Consider the following 24,117-nt stretch of genomic DNA (forward strand, 5'->3'; position numbering starts at 1 on the left):
AAGTCCTGGTATTTAAAAAAAAAAAAAGGCTTCTAGGTGAGGCAGAACTAAGAAAGGACACTTTTAGATCTTATTTTCACTGCAAGGTTTAGCATAAAGCATTGTCTTCCAGCAGATCAGTTTGGTGGAATCTGAACCTACCCAGCAGTATTAGTGCTTATATGGCTGTGTTGTAGTCATGGAAAGAAATTTAACTGCAGAGTCAGTCTGAGCCAGATCTTTGAATTGAACCATGATGGAGGAGATGCAGAGCTTGTAGAGGCCAAGTCTGAGGTGTTTGCTCTGTCTCTGTAGTTACTGTAGGACTCCTGTGAGAAGTTGGTACTGCCAGTGTCTGTCCTGTGGACTGCAAAGAGAGAATCACAGGATCATCGAAATGGGTAGAGAAAACCTCTGGTGGTGCCCAGCCCAGCCTTCTCCTTGAAGTGGAACTGCTGCAGACAGCAGAGGAGGGCAGCCATGGCTTTGTGTAGCTGGGCCTTGGAAACCTCCAAGGGCAGAGAATCCCCAGCATTCTGCTGACCTCTTCCAGGACTGCACCACACTCTGGGGGAAAAACTGTTTCTGAGTGTCCAACCTGAACCTCCCGTGGTGCAGCCAAGAAGGTAGCGATACAGAAGATACCTGAGGAATTTTCCTCATTTTGTTACTGTCCTGAAATCTGGCATTTCTGTGGTGACACTGCTGTTTATTTCTGTAGAGGTGCCGTGACTGTAAAGTCTTTGTGAGACTTCTTAATACATTTTATACGTACAATAGGTAAAGGTGCCATAATAAGCAAGACTAAACCAGCATCAATTAACGTACCAATCTTCAGATACGTTAGCAAAAAAGAGTAGTTACTTGTAGTGATTCACAAGTTATCATCTGTGCAGTACTTGTGTTTTGCTAGGTAATGATGTTGTGGGCTCTCAGAAGCATTGAAAAAGAAAAAAACCCAGGATAAGCATTTTTTAAGCGATGTTAAAAGTAGTCGTCAAATCATGACAAGGGCATTGTTAGAAAATGTGGTTTTAATGGATATCTTATCTATGCCCTGTTCCCTTGGGAATGCTGAATTTCAAGAACAGTTTTTCTGTAAAGTTCATTGTCTTACTGAGTGTTGTCTTAATCTCAGTGGTTCAAAAATGAAATGGGAATTACATATGTAGTCTGAGAATTATACCAGAGTGGTTTTATAATTTTGGTACCAAGATGTTTTTAATTACAGTCATTTGTTGAAGTAATGTTTTCTTCTCATGGTCAGTCGTTTGTTTTTGGGGGGATTTTTTAGTGGGAAAAAGAGTGATATTTCTGCAATGTATCTACAGAAGATCTTGATATTGACACACAACTTTCTGTGTAACTCGGTTCCCTGAATCTTACATGTAACAATGTAGTGTTTAGATATTAAAAAGGGGAAAATACAGTTACCCTGACATAAAGAAGTTAACAGATGTGTCCTGAAGGAAGACTAATTCAGTCTGCCAAAAAGATAACCGTGGCCAAAAGCATGAGAGATTTATGTGCCTGTCCTTACCCTTAACCGGGCAGCCGAAACACTGCGTGTAAAGTTTCCGAGTGCTGGGTTTGTAAAATATTGTGGGAGTTTCACAAATGGGAAAACGTGAAATGAGATGAGAGACTCAAGCTTGTTTCCACGTTTTAACCATGTGGGATAGATGGCTGGATCTTGAAAAGCGAAAGGCAGATCTTCGGATCTGGTTTTAGGACAGTTGCAAAAATAATGAGTTGGTCTCCACGTGTTTGACGTGGTGGCACCGGCCGGCTTTCATTCTTCTCGGAGTCACTGGGAGTGAGTTTGGCATTGCGGGGACTGGGAGAGGGACAAACACAGGGGCTGGGAAAGCAAACCTTTCCATTAATTCTTCAAGGCCTGGGAAAGATGCTTAGTGACTGGCAGGTTTTTGTTTCACTTAGAGCCTGCCGTAGAGATGTGAACGCAATTTGTCGATCATATAAGCAGTCTTTTGCTCCTGATTACTAAGCATACATACTTCCCTCCCAGTGCCCGCTGCGTACTGAGATGGTACAATGAAGCAACCTTCCATCAGGGAAGCTAAGCTTTGGAAGGCATGGGAAGCTTCCCTCATCCTTAGTAGTCTGTCTTTGGTCCGTCTAGATCAGCATAGCACAACGATATGGAGGATGCCTGTACTGGCACTGGAGGTTCTGTTGCTTCTGTCGGTAGGGCAAGAACCGTATTTTCCCAGGCTGCAAGTTGAGCAATTTGAGTTCAGTAACAGCAAAAAAACTGCAGAAAGGCTGCATTTTTCCTTGCAGGTCAGGTCCGTATCTGGAGCGTCTCCTGCAGATGCAGCTTCCACTGCTAAAACCCAGGGTAGTTAGTTTGAACACTGCTGTCTCACAGCAGCACCCAGCCACCTCACAGCCGAGATAAGCTGCTAAAGCACTGCTTTGCCATCAGACTTCCCTGGTCCGTTTTGTCAGCAGAGGTCATATTTCACCCCCCATCACAACCCTGACTGATACGGTCCTACTGCACAAGGCATGAGGTGTAGAGCTTGACATAGATATAGCAAGATGACATTTAGATAGAAAGCAGACAGCACTGCCAGTAAAGGCTCCAGTTCAGCAAAACCCTTAACCACATATTTAAATATCACTGAAGTCAAGTTAAATTACTTTAATCATACACATAAGTACTCTGTTGAACGAGGGCCTAATAGTAGTTTCCATCTCTTTCCACATGGTCAAGACTTTTTCATATTCTGCTGCAGGCGATAGGGATTTCTTCTCGGTTACACAGCATGAGCAGTTGCTGTGACTTCTGGAAGACTCCATCAACAATTCGAGTTTGCTAAGCTGTCGTAAATAGTTTTATGCGGAATGCCTGTAAGACAGAATGGAAAGGAATTTTCCCAGCTCTGCACTTCCAGGGTAGATTTAACACATTTTGCCCTGTTTTCCAGGACCACCTGTTACTGCCAGCCACCACACATAACAAGACCAGAAGACCAAAGATGTCTATAGTGTTGCCAGCTGTAAACATCAATGGTAAGTCCAAAACATGAAAGAGAACGATAGGAGAATAATTTCAGAGATGTGCCTGACTTGTGCATGGAAACCAAACTTAGACCAAATGTCTGTTGTTACAGCTTTGAAAAAGAAGTCATAGAATTATAGAATGGTTTGGTGTGGAAAGGGCCTTTAAACATCATCTAGTCCAACCCCCCTGCCGTGAGCAGGGACATCTACCACTAAATCAGGTTGCTCAGAGCCCCGTCTAACCTGACTTTGAACGTTTCCAGGGTGGAGCATCTACCATCTCTCTGGGCAACCTGTGCCAGTGTTTCACCACCTTCATTGTAAAAAATGTCTTCCTTACATCTAGACATATTCTTCCCTCTTTTAGTTTAAAACCATTGCCCCTTGTCCTATCACAACAGACCCTGCTAAAAAGTTTGTTCCCATCTTTCTTATAAGCCCCCTTTAAGTACTGAAAGGCTGCAATCAGGTCTCCCCGGACCCTTCTCTTCTCCAGGCTGAACAACCCCAACTCTCCCAGCCTTTCCTCATAGGAGAGGTGCTCCAGCCCTCAGATCATTTTTGTGCCCTCCTCTGGCCCCACTCCAACGGGTCCATGTCTGTCCTGTGCTGAGGGCTCCAGAGCTGGATGCAGGACTCCCGGTGGGGTCTCACCAGAGCAAAGGGGCAGAATCCCCTCCCTTGCCCTGCAGACCACGCAGCCCAGCAGAAGATTGGCTTTTTGGGCTGCGAGCACACATTGGTGGCTCATGTTGAGCTGTTCATCCACCAGTACCCCCAAGCCCTTCTTGGCTCTGACCAGTCAGACTGGTCATTACTGGGCCTAAGTTGCCAGGGTCCCCGCTGGAGCTGGGGTGCTGGCAAGTCACCAGTCTCTGGTCACCGAGACGGTAGCGAGAGGCTGCGTGACTTGGCCAGCAGTTCCGCAGTATCTCATTCTAACTCCTTCAAGGAGAGGGGTGGTGCCATCCAGTCCTGGTGATTTATATACAGCTGGTTAAGGGTTACTTAAATGTGATCTAGCTACTCTAACTTGGTGGCCACAAAGATCCCATCAAGTGTGGAGACTGTCCTCATCCTCTCATTTGGGTTCCTCCTACGCCTGGTTAACAGGGCAAATTCCTTGTCCTTGCTGGTTTGTTAGGATGCTGACTGCCGTCCATCGGCTTCCTCAGCTGTTTACCACTCTGTTATACAACACTCAGTGTGAGTGGGACCTCTCAGCCCTGCATGATCAGGATGAATAACAATCATACTACAGTGCTGCAGGACAGCAGAGAAAACAGCTTTGCACAAGGAGCACAGGCTTATTAGCGAACAGAAATGCTCTCGATCTGCATTTTAGTCCCACATGAGAGACAGGACTTTAACTGTATAAATATATCATTAACTCACATGATGAGGAGCTGCCAAATTAGGACATGTTTGGGGCATGGGGTCACTGTCACAGTCATCAAACACATTGTGAACCCTGTAACAGTATAAACTTGACTTTCTGAATATCTGTGCATGTAATGCTTTTTTAAAACATACATGTTTTATGGTACAATTGAATCATAAACCCGAATGTTTTTGTTAAATTCAGGCATGCCAAAAACATTATCTGATGATGTGAAATTCCATAAACTAAGGAAAAAGTAAAATCAGTTCAGGCTTTCAACATTTTGATAGTTATATTTTCCCATGCAGTAAGTCAAGTGTGATAATCTATAACCAGCTATCTTAAGGGAATTTTTATTAGATATCAGAATTATTTTTGGCATTTATCTGCCTGAAACTCCCTTTTATGTCCATTACAAAAATTCTTTTCTGGCTGAACTGAATTATCGTGTGCAAATGGGCACTTGATCACTTGAAGAACAAACTCTATTTCTAAATTACAACATACTTCTTCATGATGACATGTTACTGAGTCTTGTTTTACTTGAAATAAGTTTTCAGTTGCTGCAGTAAATATAATTTGGAAAATACACATCAGAATCCAGTCACAAATCTTATCCTTCATTAATAATGAAACATTGTGAAATTATAGTTACTGGAGTTGTTTGGGATTTTTCTTCTGAACATCAGCATAAACCAGGAAATAAAAAAATGTCCAGGGATTTGGGCAGAGATGTTGAAACAGATGAGACACAAGGATAGCATTAAGTAAACAACAGCATCAAACACTGCGTAATCTGTGACGCTTAGCCAGGTATTAGGAAAAAAATTGCAAGGTACACAAGAGCCAGTAGGTAACTTTGCTTGATTTTTGATTATTATTAGTAGGGACAATTCCCTAAGAAGTTCTGCCTGGAGAAGAACCCATTTCTCTCCTTTGAGAGCATTGCGCCTCCACCCTGTCCTGCCTCCACGGGGACTGAGCATGTCCTGAACAAGCATCTGGAACTTAGCTGACAACAAAGCTTCTCTTCCAGCTGTCTGCTGGTCTTTTAAGCCCACCTCAATTCATTGTCCACCTGCAGAGAGTTGGCTGCTAGAAGAGGGTGGGTCTCCCTGGGAGGAACTGGCAAAACTTCCAGTGAAGGAGCTTTTCCCCTGTTGTCTTTTCTGGTGCCTCAGCCAGATCTCTATGAAAGAAGGGAAACCTTTTCCACTGCCACTTACTTGCCCTTCCTTTTTGCTGCCACAGCCTGGCACAGGAGATGAAGGGGGTGCGAGTGAAGTGGCCTTTGCTTTGAAACTTTTTCAGAACTTCATCACTTGCTTTCTGCTGCAGGATCTGTAGTTGTCTGTGTACTAAAGCTTACCCGTGACGCTGTTTCCAAACATGAAACAGCTTACAGTTCAGTTGAGAACCCTTTGAGCTGCTTGGACAGTCTTTTCCCAGCAGGACTGTCATGCTTTTCTGATTGCACTTTGATTGCTTCAGTGCTTCCTGAGCTCTGCTAGAGACTCTGCCTTTAGCTGGCTCGAGCCGCTCCCACCACTGACTGCAGGCACAGGGAACAGGTACGGACAAAGTTTAGAAAGTAAAACGAGTTGTCAGTCGCTGTCCTGTGTGACTCTGCATGGAGGTTAATGACATGGCTCTGCGAGATCACAGAATCACAGAATGGTAGGGGCTGGAAGGGACCTCTGTGGGTTATCTACTCCAACCCCCCTGCCAAAGCAGGGTCACCCAGAGCAGGCTGCACAGGACTGTGTCCAGGCGGGTCTTCAGTATCTCCAGAGAAGGAGACTCCACAGCCTCCCTGGGCAGCCTGTTCCAGGGCTCCGTCACCCTCAGAGGGAAGAAGTTCTTCCTCATGTTGAGACGGAACTTCCTCTGCTTCAGTTTGTGCCCACTGCCCCTTGTCCTGTTGCTGGACACCACTGAAAAGAGTCTGGCCCCGTCCTCCTGACACCCACCCTTAAGATATTTGTAGGCATTTATAAGGTCCCCTCTCAGCCTTCTCTTCTTCAGGTTGAACAAGCCCATCTCCCTCAGCCTTTCCTCACAGGACAGATGCTCCAGGCCCCTCATCATCCTCGTAGCCCTTGGCTGGACTCTCTCCAGTAGCTCCTCATCTTTCTTGAACTGGGAAGCCCAGAACTGGATGCAGTGCTCCAGATGGGGCCTCACTAGGGCAGAATAGAGGGGGAGGAGAACCTCCCTTGACCTGCTGGCCACACTCCTCTTGATGCACCCCAGTGCACCATTGATCTGGCAGTTTTTCACCAGTGTGCAAAGTAGAATCGAGTTCACAATTTTAAGAGTTTTTCTTGGAGGGAAGAGTTGGGGTAAGTCCGGCCAGTTGCAGTCCTAGTGCTTTGCAGCTAGTGGCAAATCTCAACGGAAAATTTTGTAGTAGGCAGGTGCGTATATGTGTGTGTGTGTGCACTCAATATGATGGAAGGTTAAGAGGACAACATTGTACAAAGCAATAACAGTATGTTATTCATGTTCAAGACAAAAACTTGAGAAAAATTACTCAGTTGTTATACGTTGGATAAGAGTAAAAATGGCTGTTACCTTGTAATCTTTTGCTTCTTGTCATCCTGAATCACCCATGCCCCTCTGTGAGCATGACAGTTAGCCAGCAAAATCCCCACTGAGGACTTTTGTGCAGGTGCACAGAAATATGTTTAAATATTTAAATACGTTCAGTATGTTAACGTATGTTAAATATGTTTATTAAATTTTTATAAAAGTCTAGCAACTTGTTACACATTGATACAGGTTAATCCTCCCCCTCTTACCTTCTTTTCCTTCTTCCCCACCTTGTTCCAAGCCTTTTCAAGCTTGCTGGGCCACCCCCCAGTTCACAGTCGGTATGTGCTGTCATCTCCTCCATTTCTCCCTCCCCAGATGCTTTCAAAGTCCTTTACCCCTCTCCCGTTTCCCAGCTGGTGTCTGTCCCTCAGTACAGCTCTCCCCTCGGCCCCTGCAGCCAGCCGTGCCCATGTTTTGACCTGCCTCTGCCCAAAGACAAATAAGTAATACACACAGAAAATCTGCCTGATGATAACCGAAGGACCTTAGGGTTGGTAAACCTGGAGGGAAAAAAGCAAATCTGGGTAGTCCTAGTCCCACTGTACATGTTTTTGGGGGCACCATTGGTGCGCCTTCACTGAGAAGTTATTCCAAGAAGAAATATCTTGCAGTTTCTCATGGGAATGAAAGCCAACTGCAATTTACAGTTAAAGTCCAACTTTTGTTTTTAAGAAAGTCATGTTTGTTATGCTGGATTGCAGCTATTATTTTAGAAATCTAACTATGCACTTGAGACCAGTTAAGTCTCCAGTAGATTTCATTCCTAAATTTGCTTTTATTGTAATTCCGAGTCTTGCTGGCTGATTACACTGATTCCAAATGGACATATAGGCGGTGCCTTTCTTGAAGTTTAAATGAAAACATCTGCCATTAGCCTCCTATTTACTTAACCGCTGCAAAAAATGCAGTGGGTTATAGCATCAATCTTTGGATCAAAATAATCTATAGAGTACAGCATAGCTCAGTCACTCTGCCTGCCCCAAGCACAAGCCTTTTGTCTCTGCAGGATGCCTGCAGCTTTGCAGCACAGCACACACCCCCAGTAGTGCTCTCCTTGCAGCACACAAAAGTGAGAACATATGTACAGTCCTTCAGTGCAGGAGTAGCATTCAGTGTTTAGCCCAGGAAACGCCTTTTCCCTAGGATCGGGTTAGGTACTCTCACAGCTTGCTCCTCCTCTTGGTAGGAGCAGCTGTTACCATCTGTGCAGGTGCATACTCACTGTGAGTACTGGTGGCCTTAGCAGCAGCACAAAGACCAAAAAGGCCCTTTTTGTTCTTAGGATCCCTATGCAAAACAGTTCCACATCCGTGAAAGTCCTTCCATCATTTGCTCTCTCTAAATTGAGGGTTAGTGTCTGCGCCCTCAGCCGCAGAAAAGTGAGAGACCTGATGAGAAAGCCCCTGGGAATTGGCAGCCACCACAGAGAGAGTTTTGAATTTTTCTACAGGTATTCCGGATAGGTCCTTAGCCTGATGTCAGACAACAAGACTTGCCTTCAGCCTGCCTTTGACATAGTTGTTTGTGTGCTGACCCTTTATAACGTGCATGTTCCTGGGTTCTTAAGGAGCCCTGTTCTCGTAAGGGTTGCTTTTTGTCATGAAACACAGCAGCAGAATGGTCTCCTAAAGGCAGAAATCTACTGAATGGAATGGCAAGTTTTGCACAGTCTGTGTGCTTTGTTGTGTTGGCCAGCTGCTGATCGCGATGGCTTCCCTCAGCCTTCCTTCCTAGCATCCATCATCATACTGATGTAACAGACTTCAAAAGTGCTCTGAAAAAATACACATTCTAATTAAAAAGGTCAATAACAAATCTAGTGGGTAAGGCTTTTTGATCAAAACTGGAGCGATTTCTGCCATCAAGCAGTGTGATTATTTGCATGCAGCTACAAAGAACCTTCTTTCAACTGACAGCCATGTGCAAGGCACTCACAGATGTCCAAGGCTGGTAGCAAACTGTCTGTGAAAAATCTAAGGCAAACAGAACCCACACAGGCTGAGAAGGAAAATAAAACCAAAAGCTCTTTGGGAAGTGACAATGTTCTGTAAGTTCCCATATCTTGGGGTTGAATAAATAGTCTCCAACTTCCTCTGCCTTTCAGGGTCAAGCAAACAAAAGATACCATTTCCATCTTGCGGAGCAAGAAGCAGAATTCCCAGTCAGTCATTGAATGAGGAAGGTCTATAACAATACATACTGCTTAACGGCAGCTGCCTTCCCTGAAGCTTGCTGCTTAACATTTTGTGGACAGCCTTCTCTCAGTTTGAACGGCTTCAGAATGGTTTCCGGGAGGCTAATGGCCACAGCTACCTCTAGCTGCTGTTGGTTTTCTGAGAAGCCAAATCTTAGTCCCTGTGGCTCCTTCTGTCTGTCCTTCGCCCCAGATTGAGAAGCTCATGCCACTTGAGTAGGTACAGAGAGCGCATCTCTTGGCTACACAAGCGTGATCTGTGGAGATCCTTCCCTCGTTGTTTCTGCTGTTATATCTGGATTTAGCAGAAAGTGCTGAGAACTCAGCACAGCCTTACAAGCCATAGTGTATGAGTAAAAGGCTCTGAAAGTTGTGTATGTAGGATTAAAACCTGTCTGTGAGATGAAAGAAAGGGTGGCTGCTGAGGTTTTTTAAGAAGGTCACTGAGAATCCTTCTAAGCATCAAGACCTCTAAACAAGGATGTAGGAAAATATACCTGGGAATGTCTCTGTGCTGTAAGTCTACAGGCCATCCTGAAAATGCCACTCTTCTGTTTCTTGAGCTGCCAGTTGAGGAATAAAAGTAGTTTGGTGAAGCCTGACCAGGGAAAAATCAGAGCCGTGGCTAGCTGTCAGTTAAACCTCACTGCAACGGCCGATTACTGAGCTTGGACTGAGAAATGGGGAGAGCCTGCTATCTCCCATGTGCAGTTATGGACAAGGAGCATGTCAAGTCACTGTGGTTCTGCTGTAGTTGATGGTTTGCTAATGTCACAGATATTCTTCAGCTCTCATGCTCGTGTAAAGCTGTGCTGTAGAGGTCAGGATTGAATTCATGACAGAACATATTTTATCAAGAAATTTTAATGACAGATTTTAGTCTTATTGTATGATGCTGCTATTCTCACTCCTGTTCTCTTTTCAAAGTGACATAAAAGCACAGTTTATCAAAACAGAATACCCCCACCCAACCTTCCTGCATTTCTTTGAACATCAGAATTGATCATTGCCTAGATTCAACCTTAAATAGAAGTTTTCAACAGATTTTGTTGTCTTTGGGAGACTTTGCTCCCCCCCCAGTCATAGTCTGTTAATATATGTTGTCTTTGACGGGAAGGAGAAGATTAAATTATTCAAAAAAGTATGAAAGAAATCATTCAAGAATCTGTGCACAAAAGTAATGGAATCCGTGTCACTTGAGTTCATGTTTATTTGGTTAGACAGGAAACGATCAAGAAATGAAATCATAAAGGCTTATTCCCCAATGACTTTTCATAACAAGCTGTTTACCTAAATCGCTAAATGAGTAACCTATTTTTATGTATTCAAAAGAACAGGAAGATGATTTCAGAGGATCTTCTGTGCCTTTTTGCCTCTTCGTTAGTACAAAAAAGAATCTCTCTTGGGTTTTGTGTGATGGAGCAGGCCAAGCCCCAGTGCAACTGGTTTTCCCTCTATAGATAGGATTAACACTACGGATGGCATTTTCTTGGGAACATGCTGTTCACGAAGGGGGTAGAGAATGAGTCATAAATTAATTGGACTTCGTACTTAGTATTTCCAGCACCACTGTCGAGTTATTACACCAGATTGGTTTTTCCATATAAAAGACACACTTCTATAAAATCCACAAAGTAGAAGAAAAAAGAAACTAATGACCTTAGCTGCCAGTATGGAGTTGCAGAAGGAGCCAAATTCAGTTTAGAACTGAACGTGTATGCGTCTCACTGCAGAGACCCTGTCTGCTCGATGTTCGTTAGTCCTGGATGCTGACGCTGCCGGGTAGGTGCGCTCTCCCACCAGGCCTCACAGAGAGCACTGTGCCGCGAGAGCTGTGCTGCAAAGTGAAGAGAAAATTTTCATCCTGGTCTGCGAGACTGCCACCGCCATCTTGGCTCCATTGAACTGCGTTTGTGCAGCACGTCGTAATTCTAGCCTCAAGCCCAGCGGATCTGCCTTAATGCAGTTTCAAATGTTGTAAATTCAAGATTACATAATTCCTCTTAGTGTTAAATTATAGATGGCAAACACAGTTTTATGTTGGTGGTACCCAGGCCAGCCCTGCTTGCTGGTAGCTCTTTATTTCTGCAGTGATCTGAAACATAATTATCCATAATGAGCTCACTCTGTAATAACATAAAAAATGGCAACAGGACTGGTAGAGGAGGTTCACATTTATGAGTTCTGTCTTGAGAACATCACTGGAGTAAACCTAGAGATTAGTAAAAACACAGCAGTCCAAGGCAGTCTTTTTCAGTGTTTGGATTGCAGTCTCTAAGGCGACTGCTGCGAGCGGGGCCGGGAGGCCTTTGCCGCCTTCTCCTACCCCAGGTCCAGTCCTCCACGCTGCAGCTTTCCTCGCCCACTTCACCCCATCACCTTTCCTCGGGCGCTTCCTGGGTGTCCGCCGGGCTTGAGCCTTTGCAGTGGGGTGGCTGTGGAAAGCGTTTGAAAAACACATCCTGAGCATCTGAAGAACATTCTCAATTTCAGTTGTCCACCGCTTCATTATAAATCAGCTGCCTCCATCCTGTCTGATTCTGTGATAGTCCCAGGTGAAAAGACCATGGTGTATCCCAGAGCAGCACAAATGCCTTCTGAGTGGGTGTGGATGAAGAAACAATTGCCAGCCCAAGCTGCCCCTCACCAGGAGGAAGGAGGCACCTGTGTTTCAGAACAGGATTCATACGTGAAAGCTGTAAATCTCCTGTTGCTGTAGCTGGGAAACAGAAATCGTTGAAAAGGACATCTCGCTTTTATTAGTGTGCCGTGTTCAGATAGGGACTCTGCAGCATGTGTATATGATATTGTTTTTTTAATTAACTGGCAATTGAATCAGAGAAGCTCATGTAAAGGAAAGTGCTTGCCCCACGCAGACAGAAGCTTCACAGAGATGGTGTTGAAAATATTCTTCTACGAGCAAGAGCTGATCACAGTATCTAAATAAATGAGGTAATTTTATGTATCCAAGTGAGACAGGTGGAAAATTCATCTCACTCTTTGGATACTATCCAACCTATAAAGACATTTCAACTCTTAAGTGAGTACAGGCTCACACCAGCCTTCACTCCTAAATCAGTGAGACGCTAACACTAGGATACAAATTATACTGAGTGGTAGAGAAGGTGCATGTCAATGAATAAGTGTCACTGCCTCTTGAAAAAAAATGAAATCAAGGAGTTAATTTTATCAATATGTGCCTACAAATTGAAATGATGAAGTACATACTGCAGTTCAAAGGTAAGGGCTAAACAAGAATACGAAAACATATTAAAAGAAAACCAATAGGGTAAAATGCTGGCAAATGGTGTGAAGACTGATTAAAGATTAAAAGCTCAGTGCAAAAGTCTTTAAAAGGACCCTAAAAAATCCAGCAGGCTTAAGTAACACATTAAAATAGATTCGTAGAAGTAAGAAGATATCTTTTAAACAATAGACATTGTAGTCAAATGAGGGAATAGAAAAAAGAGCACGATTTCTGGCAAACTAAATGTCAAACCGTAAGAAGTCAAGCCAGAAAAAGATACTGAGGAACAATGTGCCTGAGGTGTAAAAAAAATCATGAAAACATTTTTCAGAGGACACCTGCCAGGGAATCTCTAGTGCCTGTAGAGGACCAAGTTGTAAAAGAGCCCTTGAAGTTGAAGTCAGCACTGCTGAAGGAAAGAACAACAAGTTCTTGTGCTGGTGTTAACTACCGAGGCTGTATAACTATCAGGAGAACGGCAAGTGACAAACTTTTTTAAAATGGCCTCAGGAACCATAAAAAATCAAGCCTCAGCTTTGCATAAGCTGGCTGAATCTGTGAGAGTTGAGCGTGCCTGGGGACATACCACAGATGGGGAAGAGCTAGCGCAGCTTCTGCAGAGGAAAGTCCTGCCTTGGTGCTCCATCACAGGCCTCAGAGGGATAGCAGGCCTGAGGATAAGGGTGGTCTCTTCAGCACAGCAACATACCTGAGTGTTCAGAAAATTTGGAAAAAAGTAGTTCTTCAGAGACTGCTGAAAGAAAGCCATGATTTTGTGAGGCGAGAGGGAAGGCTGACTTGGGGATCGGTGTCTCCCTGAACGGTGTAAGCGAAAGGTGGAAGCAGATGGTCACATTTTGCAGTGAAGTCTGCTGAGCCAGTAGACCCCCACGCAGGTCTGTGCTGGGGTCACTGCCGCTGCACCTCCAGGGGCAGGCTGGAAGATCTTGGGGAGGAGTGAAATTCTGATCAGCAGGTGAAGCTCCATGTGAAAAAATGCGAAAGAATTTACATGGAAAAAGTGTTCATGACCAAACATACGGCTGTTACTGCTCAGAGGAGCCACTGCGCATCCTCCCCCAAAGTGTCAGCTTAGACAAGAAGAAAAGCAATGTAATTTTGTAGAGAGGGAGCAGAAAACAAAACATGAGCCGTCTTTACAGCCCTGCAGAATCCCCATCTTCAGTACTGTGCGGTTTGGGTCGTAGATGTTTATGGATATAGAAAACAATGAAAGACCCAGGAGAAAAACAACAGGGATGAACATTAAGTGTAACAGCTTCCCTACCACGGTGACTATTGAGTTTGACAGCGATGGCTGAGGGAAGGATTATAACATATAACAGAACCAGAAGAGCCATGGATGGTGTAGGTAAGGTGTCTGGGAAGCAGTTACTATTTCATATATCGCCAAAAGTACGTGCTTGCCCTGTCTTTTGCTGCTGCAACTGGCCACTGTCAGAGGCAGAAGTTCAGGTTGGGTGGGACTTTGCTGCCGGGACTTTGCTCTCCTGCCTGTGCACAACAGCCATCCTTAGGCAGTACCAAGGCTAGAAGAGCAGAGCGGCCAGTCCTCCAGCACAGCAGAAAAGAAGGAGCTTGCTAGCGTTTAAAACCAAAAGTAGTGTTGGGCCAGAAGCTTTTCCAGCTCTAACAGCATCTGTAGGATGCTAGACCCATGGTGGGGACCGAGGGGACTGCCCATGCCTCCCGATCCCTCCCTGCTGCAGTGACGGGGAGCAGTCCCCTGCGTGCAGTCCTGGGACAAGCCCTCCATCCCTTGTTCTTGAAAGAAGCCTTTACTGGAATGCCTTTCTAGGCTGCTCTCCTGTGTGCAGTTATTTGTCCTGTAAGTGGGCATGGCTGGGTTTGCAGGCTGCATGGCGAGTTTGTTTACGCTTTTTGTGCCTCCCAAGTAGGCATGGGATGGTTCTGCCTGACAGAGTTGCTCTTTGTCCAGCCTCTGTCCTTTGCTCCCGAGAGAGCTTTCTGTGCAGCAGAACTGCTTTGCCCCTTGTCTTTGTTTTCTTTTTGTGGTTTCTTTTCCTGTGTCATTAGCATTGTCACGGCTGGTTAAGTTTCAAATGTGGCCATCCTGCAGAAAGGATACCCTGCCAACAACATGCACAGCCAGTGCTGTCAAAAGTTTTGCAGTATTTCTGAGAAATACTCTACGTGAGGGAGCTTTAAATGATGTGCCTGGGAGGGTCAACGCTGATGATTCTGATCTTCTCTTCTTGCGATGGCCGTTGGCTCCCTCTCCAAACGAGAGCAATCACAGTAGATCCACACTGGGCCCTCTGGCCATGCTTAGCATCCTCTTCCTCTGAGAGGGAAGCGATTGGGTAGCAGGAAAGACGATGGGAAGGAGAGATGGGAGATCAGGTGGGAAATGATCTCTGGGAAGAGCCAGCTTGCCTTCCCTCTCCCTGAGACCTCCCAGTCTGGACCAGGCACTGCCCAGTGCCATCTGGCGCTGATCTGCCACTCACCACATCGCCCGCAGGCGCTGGCCTTTCCCCAGAACCGCACAGGGGTGTGAGCCAAGGGCATGCTGTTCTCCTCAGCCACAGCCAGTGCCAGTCGCGCCCCTGGCTCCTTTATCTACCTCGGAGGCCTGAGAAAGCTTCTTTCCTCCAGCTTTCCTGCTTGCCCTTCATGCCTGGATATATCGCTCTAGGACAGCCCCTGGCACCAGTGCTCCACCAGCTTAGGCACGGGGAGAGACCCTGTCTCCATGTCAGCTCGTGGCTCGTCAAAGTGACTTTGGTGATGTGGATCCAGTGCTTCTGACTGTGGCCCTTGTTCCTGCATTGCATATAGACCCAGCAGCCTGCCTCGCTGTTTGAGAGGTGCTAGGAGACCTGGAGAGCTGAAATGCCCAGGATCTCACTTAACCCGTGTCAAGGACTGAGGACAGCTGAGTTCACAGAGGTGAGACCATTGCAACTGGTTTGTCTGGAAATAGTTCCAATTTGCTTTTAATAAGAGAAGTTATTTGGGTCACAATCTAACTTCCTCCCTTGCCCTAAATAATCCTGTCTAACAATCAAATCTGTAAATGTTTTAGGAACCCTGCTGCATTGTTGCAGTCAGTGTATTTTTAGTCTTTGTAGCTGTTACAGTAACACTGCTTCATTTATATACTTATTTGGTAGTGTGTACTAACCCTTCAGCTAGAAATGTTGTCCAGATGTGCTGGGTAGGACAGTCAGGGCTGATCAGCAGAGATGAGGTGGAGCATTGCAGAAGTGACAGCGTGGAGAAAGCCCCCTGAATTACATCTGGTGACAGCTGCAGCCCTCAGCAGGCCAACCCCAGAGCTGCGAGGACCTGGTGCCCTCATCTCCTTCTGAAGCTTGCACGTTCTGGACTCTGTGCTGCCCTAAACAAAAGATCTGTTTTGGGTTGCAATATAAATTGTTTGGATAGTTTGATGCTAAATCATTCTTTAAACCAAATTCTAGTGTCGTCAGCTTGGTGCAGCTAGCACAAAGCAGCCAGGTACTGGAAATCATCCGGTGGCTCTTTGAAAGCTGCCTTGGTTCTTGCTGGTGTGATAGATGGGGCTGTAGAAGGGGCTTCAAGTGTACATTAACACTGATACGGGCTCTGTTTGGAGTCTGGTGTGGCAAAGCAAACTTTCTCATTAGAAGGAAATGTGGAAAGTACAAAGGACATGAGTAGCTGTTCAGCAAAGTTGGTTTTAAAAGAGTCGGTGAGTTTGTATCACCTTACTTAGATATTTCCCTGGCACCTAATTTCACATCAACTGAACTAGTTCCATGGATAGCAAGTTCATGCTGCGTTGTTGTCCACAAAGATGGGTAGGTAAAGTAGAGATGGGGCAAGCGAGTTCCCTCCCTGTATCTTACCAGCAGAAGTGAGGACATATATGGTCAGCATGAGCTGAACTGTGCGTTCAGTGAGCACAGTGGGAGTAGAGCCGGGCAGGTTCTCACCACTCTCACAAGTCACCTACTAAGAAAGCAGCCAGTAGATGCACAAGTTATCTGCTGCAAAGACAGCTGTGGCCTTGGAGAAGAGTCAAGAGGGTTGGGCATTGTCAGATCAGTGGCCTGGGCCCTGAATTACACGGTATTGGTCTCACAAAGTATTTTTTGGGTAGTCCACTGTGGGACTGCCAGGAGTAAGGGAAAATTGATAGTCGATTTGCTAGAACGAGGCTGTATCAATGTACCTAAGGCATGAGCAGACCTGCAGAAAGCTGCAGAGCTCTTCCGTGGTGGTTGGTCACAGCCTTGAACCACTTCACAGGGCCAGGTGGCATTTCAGGGGAGCTCTGTTTCAGCCTCTCCGCAAACTGTGCAGTTTTCAAGGCGAGCATTTTCCTGCAGCAAAGCTTTGTGGGGAGGGTGCGTGTAAGTGGGAAAGGGTCAATTACCAGAATAACTTCTTCCTTTTCTTGATGGCATCTGTAGGGCCAAACCTCCCACTGCCAGGTATAGAGTGTAGAGAGACAACTGGCAACATCGTGTGTCCTGACTTACTGCAGAACAGAAACTAAGATTTTTGTAGCCTGCCTAAGCCCTCTGCCTGTCTTCTGCCATTCTCTAAGACAGCATCTCTTACAGAAGTAGATGCTTTGATCTCGAAGATGGACATTGGAACATTTGACTGATTGATACATGTCAGTACTACTAAGGGGAGAAGGAGGACTTTGTTTTACGGTCTTTCTAATAAGTCAGTTTTGAAAATGTAGTACTTCAAATACAAAGACAGTCTTCCATCTTATTTGGTAATTTGTAACAGCAGTTGTTACCCTCAGCCTTATTTGCTAAACATTTTTGGTTTGGACTGCTGACTTCAGCTTTCATCAGCTGGGTCTTGCAATGTGTTTGTTTTTGAGAGGAGCTGCCATAAACCCTAGAGAGCAGCACTGGGGAATTAGATTTCTGTTCCCTAGACCAAGCTCGCACTGGGAGTTTGGTACAGTCCGCAAGAGCCAGCGAGCCTCTGTGAGAAGGTGCGGTTAGGGAACGGCAGTGCTTGGCACAATTACCTTTGTTGCTCATTTGCAAAAGTCTATCATCTGAAGCATAGTTTTAAACCTGTTAACAAATAATTAAGTACAACACAGCCTTTTGGCCTGGGAGGACAGCCTCTTAAGCCTGAGGCTGTATGAATGGCTGTATGGTCTGAACTTCAAAGAGGAGCAATAAAGCTATTTATACATCCAGACACCTCTACAGGAGAGCCGTTCCTGTGTTTTCGCTTATGTAATCCCACAAAACATCAGTCATAGGTAATTCAGCACAACAAACTTCAGAAATAATTCAGTGGCGGTGTAGCTCTGGGCTGTTAAGCAGCCCCGTGTAAGGCAGGTTGGCAGCGCTGACCTTCCAGCCAGCAGCCGAGCAGCGGCTTTGGGCTGTCAGTCCTGCCTCCACAGGCCTTTTCAGTGGATGAGGTCAGACCACGGAGTCTCCCACAACTCCACTCCAGATATTGCTCACTTGCTGACGAGGGGTTAGGAATAACACAGCTGAACATGTCCAGCTACTTCGCCACTGGATTTAAAGCGACCAGCAAGGAACATGGCACAGCAGCCTTCTCACTGCCGCCTGAACCGCGGGAGCTGGCTGGTGTGCATCCCTACGCTGTGGCAAACGTCAGCTCAAATCTCACTGAAGGGGCTTTGCCCAAGCTGCACTGCCTTGTCTTTGTCACGAGCAAAGAGCAGGTGGACAGTCGTCACAGCGCAGTTGACGTATGTTGGCTTCTTCATGGGCCTGGGCTCTGTAACGATCGGTTGCCGTCTGCCCGGAGGGGCTGCGGTTGTGAATAGGCACCTGCAGCTCACAGCAGTGCAAGGCTGGAAGGACCACAGGCGACTGCGAGTGCCTGTGCGGAGGGAGGGTCAGGAGCCCCAAATCTTAGCTTCACCCAGGCCTTGTATTTCATTATCGTTAGAAACTTGGTCAAAGATACATCTGTTTCTCTTGAAATCAAGCCGATCGTTTCTAGTCCTGTCATGCTGTTGGCTTATGCACAGTGATCCTCTGAAGTCCTCAAGCTTTTTCTGCAGTGCTTCTGCCCGGCCCCGTTTCATATTCATGTTTTCCAGTTCTCCTGAGCATTGTAGTTTGCTCTGGCCTTGGTTGAAATGTATCCTGAAGATCTTGGACAGCTTCTCTCTTTTATCGAAACTGCAGTCTAATGCAGTACTCCAAGGTGGCTGAAATCTCTCCAGTTTAGCATCTTCCAGAAATCTTACAAGTATGCTCTCTATTCCTCGTCCAGATCGTGACACAGTTTAATGGCATCAAGCTCAGGGCAGAGCCATGTGGAATCACTTTTGCAATGCCTGCCCCTTTGACAGTGAGCTAGTGTTTCCGAACATCGGGTTGCGCCTGCCGCGTCCGGGTCACGTTCGCCTGTTGTTTTGCCGAGAGCATCACGTGTGCTGGCGTGGAGCATCAGCCCCTCCGCCCTCCGGGCTGGGGTGGGCCGGGCAGGGCTCTCCCACGGTGGCCAGGCGTCCCGGGGCTGGCGCGGCTTCCACACCGCTCCTTTGGACACAGCTGGTCCGGGCGCCCAGCAGCATCGCCCAGCAGCAACGGCTGTCTCTGCGGAAAATCCCACCTCCTCTGCTGCGTCCTTCGGTGCTAACAGTAGTGAGAAAGGCTGCTAGAAATGTCTGTAGTGGGAATTGAGCCGTTCCCACTGCTGTCCTCATTCCTGTGAGATGAGATCCTTTGCAGAGGCTTCCTGCAACAGTTTTTCATCAGCAGTGCCTTCAGCCCAAAAGGGGAAAGACCCAGATACCTGTCTTTAAACCCGAGCATCACTCCTGCGCTATTGCACACCGCACGGGGCAGGATTCAGGCACTTTGCAAATCACAGAATCATTAAGGCTGGAAAAGACCTCTAAGATCATCAAGTCCAACCATCAACCCAACACCACCGTGCCTGCTAAACCATGCCCTGAAGTGCCATATCTACATGTTTTTTGAACACCTCCAGGGATGGGGACTCCACCACCTCCCTGGGCAGCCTGTTCCAGTGCCTGACCACTCTTTCAGTGAAGAAATTTTTCCTAATATCCAATCTAAACCTCCCCTGACTCAACTTGAGGCCATTGCCTCTCATCCTATCACCAGTTACTTGAGAGAAGAGACCGACACCCACCTCACTACAGCCTGCTTTCAGGTAGCTGTAGAGAGTGATAAGGTCTCCACTCAGCCTCCTTTTCTCCAGACTGAACAGCCTGAGTTCCCTCAGCCGCTCCTCCTAAGACTTGTTCTCCAGACCCTTCACCAGCCTCGCTGCCCTTCTCTGGACATGCGAATGTCTGGGTTGGGGGTGTGAGTCCCCTCTGCGCCTGCTGGCCAGAGTGGTCAGCTGTGAGCGTGATTCCTCCCAGCTCTGGTGGCCTCAGAAGACCCTCTTGCGCAGGCTAGCAGAGCTGTGGCTTGCTTAATTGTGGCCCATTTAGTTGCAGGGTGAGCCTGTGTCAGCACTGGGAGAGGTGGGATCCCGGCTGGCCAAAGTGGGCCGGTCTGGTTCCCACGCTCCCCGCTGCCACCCACACAGCGCAGCTCCCTCCCTCGCGTGGGCTGCGCCCTGGGCTTGCTGTTCTCCTCCGTGTTGCACAATGCCAGGGACCTAATGATGGCCTGCGCTGCTGGGGTTTGCCTGTCCCTGGCTGCCGTCCCATCCCACCTCACCCACTTGTGGCTTTGGAGCACATTTTCTCACATAGCCAGGGTCCTGTCGAGCTGTCATCTGCAACGTGAGAGCTGAGGAGCTGCGTTTTCAGCTTGCTGTGTCGCAGGGAGATGGTCTGTTCCCGTGTGCTCTCTCCAGGCTCTTTGCCCCCTGCCAGCTGCTCCTTGTGCCCCAGCTGCCCCGTGCAGCCCCTCTCCTGAGCAGCACCACCAGCCCAGCCCTCTCTGCTGCCCAGCCCTGAGCCTGTTGGTGAGAACCCAGAGCACGTCCAGAGGACGAGAGAAGGGGTGACCTGGAGGGATGGCCTCAGAAAGGGTCCCAGCTGGGGACACAGCACCCGAAGCTGTGGCAGGGCTCTAGCAGCAGCACCATGGCCAGGAGGGACGAGGCGCTTGTCGGGGTGTGTGGATCAGCGGCGCAGAGACATGCACAGCTGCTCCTGGCCTCGGTCACTCGGTGGCACATGGGGAGCTTTTTCCATTGCATTTCTGCAGGTGGGAGCTTTGATTTCCCTTGCAGGCTCGCAGCCCCGTAGCGAGGGTTTGCTCCTGCTTTTCATTCCTGTACCAGACATACTTGATCTGATGGCTTCTACAGGTGGCGTGGGGTACAAGAGGGTCCGGCCGCGGTTGTCAGCTGTCATCTAGAGTCAGAGTTAATCCAGGAAAACAGTAAAAATTAGTAATATATATCACATTCCTCCAATCCATACGCTTTCCATTAGGTGATCTTCCATCCTCCTTAGCAGAGAAAGAAAACCCTGCCGATGGCAGTCAGCGCTTCTGACTCCAACAGGCAAGGATTGGTCGTGCCTGGAAATCCGATCTGGGCTCTCACATTCCTGGACACGCTGTCTATGCAGGGAATCGTCTCCCACCTTTAAATCCAGGCAGCAGATGCTGGCCATGCACGCAGCCTCTGCCTGCAAGCCCAGGCGCTTCAGTGGCTGCAGACGTGCCGGGCCTGGGGCCGACCGGGGTGGTGCAGCCCAGCGTGCCCTCGCGCCAACGTGCCGTGTGCCGGCCTGGGTCCCCCCCTGTGTCTGGAGGCCTCTCAAGGGTAACGGCCTTGTCCCATGTCCCACCACAACGTCATGCAAGTACAATAGCCAGGTCAGCGTGGTAATGAGGTGCAGCTAGTTCTTTCTAAAAGAGAGAGCATTTTGACTTAAATTAAAAATCTGGTGAAGAAATTCCTCTAGATCCACAGTGTCAAGAGGATTACAATATTCCTAAACCAATAAAAAGAAAGTGAAACGCTCAGCTTGCTCAGCTAAGCCCTATCTTCAATCACCCCTACGCTTTAGTGGCTCCGGAACAGCAGTTCAGTAATAGATGTTATACAAGGCAAATTCCGTTGGTAATTATGTGCAGATGAAGAAGTGGAAAAGACTTGCATTAATTTCTAGGTGTGACTGCACATGCTAAGCGTGGCCTGGGCCCTCCAAGGTGTCACGAGCAGGCTGGGGCTGCGCTCTGTGGGATGGAGCTCCAAGTGTGCGGCTGCAAAAAAGAAGGAGTCCCCCCCTCCTGCTCCTGCTCCAGGAAAAACAAAGGTCCAGAAAGCTCCACTTTTGGTGCATCAGCTTGCAGGGCTAACTCTGATTTTTTTTTTCCCCCCTTTCACAGAGAATGTGATCAATGGGCAGGACTACGAGGTGATGATGCAGATCGATTGCGAAGTGATGGACACCAGGATCCTTCACATCAAAAGCTCATCTGTCCCTCCGTACCTCCGAGAGCAGCGCAGAAACCACACCAACACCTTCTACAGCGCATCTCCCTCCGTCCCGGAGATGCCCCATGCCCTGAGGGCTATTGTCAAATCCCTGCAGTAGCTCCTGCTGCGCAGCGGCACGGCCGTGCACCCGGCGTGCGGCGGGTCCTGCTGCCAGAACGGAGCCCCTTCGCTGGCGGGCACTGGGCACAGCCCATTCCTGTGCCTGACCCTACCCGATGGCACAGCCAGCCCCTCGCTGAGGACGGGCTTGGGGGACCCACGCAGCATGCGATGCCCCGTCCCAGGGGTGGGGGTGATGCCCGCCGCTGTAGTCCTGCTGTCAGCAGCAGCTGGTGCCGGCACCAGAAGGGCACAGGCCATCCTTCCTACTTATGCACTGTCCAAAACTGTGGGGTTGGTTTGGGGTTTTTTTTGGGGGGGTTGGGTTTTTGGGGGTTTTTCTTGTGTTTTTTGTCCCTGTTAAAGCGCCTCCTGAGATGGGGTGCGGAGCACTGGAGGTCCCAGGGTCCAGCTCTGTGCAGCCCACCACCCCAGCCCTGGCCCTGCCACCCTGGAGCAGGAGCATCCCTGCACTGCTGGGGTGGCTGTGACACCCCGGCTCCTCATCACCCCAGGCCTCGGCCCCAAATTCTGTCCCCGTGTGGCCTCCCTCGCCGGGAAGCCTTGGGCTGCTGCCCAGGGCTGCAGCGGAGCCGCAGGGCAGCCCGGCCCCAGCCACCCAGCGCGGTGGGGGACCCACGCTTACCGCCACAGCACTACGAGCAGAACGACCCCGCTGCCGCGGAGCCTACTGCCGGGAGGTTGGTCCCTCCTCCCCGTGTTTTGTTTGGATTTTGTTGTTGTTGTTGTGATACTTAAGGGTTTTCAGAGTGAACAGCCCACGGAGCTGCTCAGTTCAGTGGGGCACAGCCACAGCATCTTCCTCCTGAAACACAGATACACACACACACATGCTCGCACCCGCCCTCCTCCTCTGCCGTGCCAGCACTGGCAGCCACCCGCCGCAGCAGGGGAGTGTGCCGGTTGTCCCCGAGCTGCTCGCCACGGCTCTCGCTGCAGGCGACGTGACAAAGCCCACTGCGGAGCTCTGTGAGCTGGGCCCCAGTTTGTCGGCCAAGCCCCGGGCCGGAGCGGGGCCGAGGGGCTCCGGCGCATGGTGCGCTGCGGTGCTGGGCTGGGGTGAGACGCCAGCAGAGCATCGGCTTTGCTAATGACTTCAGCATGTTACTTTTTTTTTTTCTCCCCCCCCCCCCCTTTGCAGTTAGCGCAGAAGATGATGGTCTTCATTTTGCCAGCCAGCTGCCTTTCCTTCACTGTCTGAACCGCTGGCTGACTGATGTGGTCTTTTATTACTATTATTATTATTAGTGTGTGTGGCTGTTGGGAAATAAAGGTTGATCCTGCAGCAAGACAAACAGCTCGGGGGGAGGCGAGGAGGAGGGTGAGGAGCAATACACCCCTGTGAAGTATGTGCCTTGCAACACTGTGGAAAAGCTTTGCCCTTTGCCACGTTGTCAGCGCGGGCTGCGCAGGCCCCCGTCCCCTTGGCGCTGCTGGGAAGCGGCCGGGCTCAGCGAGGGCTTTGGCTGCGCTCCTTGCACCAGTTCTGTTTTCCTGGCCCCGGCCCCACCTGACTGTGGGCCAGCTCACACAATTGTCAGAAATAAAACCCCGGTGGTCCCCCAGCCAGAGGCACGCAGCCCCCCGCAGCCTGGGCAGGGGCTGTGTGCTGCCAGGGGGTCGGGGACAGGACTCGGCAGTGGTGGCTGAGCGTGGCACGGCGGGATGTCCTCAGCCAGCATCCTCAGGCTCCAGCAGTGGGGAGCACCTCTCATCCCGTGTGGGTCTGTTCTCTGTGTCCCTAGCACTGAAGGCAATAAAATGGTTCTTTTATTTATTGTTAATTATTTTATTTGTGTCATTATTTTGCTTGTTACTACTGTTTTACTTCATCAAAAGGGAAGGCCAGCGCAGTCTCTGCTGGCTCCTGGGCTGCAGTGCAGCTCTGCTCGGCACAGCCTTGGCACTGCCCACGGTGGGTGCACCCAGAGCCCCTCTCCTGCTCCTCACCCGCACCTGGGGAAGAGCAGGCTAAGGGGGGCGGGGGGTGTGTCTCACCACAGCCCCCAGTGTCCTGAGGGCAACTGCAGTTGTGACACAGCCAAACTCTTCCCGGGGCCACCAAGCCATGGTGCCAGGCCCAAGCAGCCTCAAGGCCCCCGAGATCCCCTCTGGCCAGCACGCCTGGCTGCCGCTTGG

The 24,117-nt window shown here is 48.6% G+C and overlaps 1 protein-coding gene across 1 annotated transcript in view; it reads left to right on the forward strand.

The window, feature by feature from the left end:
* ATF6 (activating transcription factor 6) overlaps positions 1 to 23,755 on the forward strand; it is an 84,756-nt gene extending 61,001 nt beyond the window's left edge. Inside the window, exons 15-16 of the mRNA XM_075422356.1 lie at positions 2,934 to 3,018; positions 21,747 to 23,755. Of these exons, the coding sequence (XP_075278471.1) occupies positions 2,934 to 3,018; positions 21,747 to 21,955 (294 nt within the window). The 3' untranslated portion in view covers positions 21,956 to 23,755. The remainder of the gene's footprint in view (positions 1 to 2,933; positions 3,019 to 21,746) is intronic.
* Positions 23,756 to 24,117: the final 362 nt, after the last annotated feature.

This window comes from Opisthocomus hoazin, chromosome 6 (genome assembly GCF_030867145.1).
Source record: "Opisthocomus hoazin isolate bOpiHoa1 chromosome 6, bOpiHoa1.hap1, whole genome shotgun sequence".
In the NCBI taxonomy this organism is placed as follows: Eukaryota; Metazoa; Chordata; class Aves; order Opisthocomiformes; family Opisthocomidae; genus Opisthocomus; species Opisthocomus hoazin.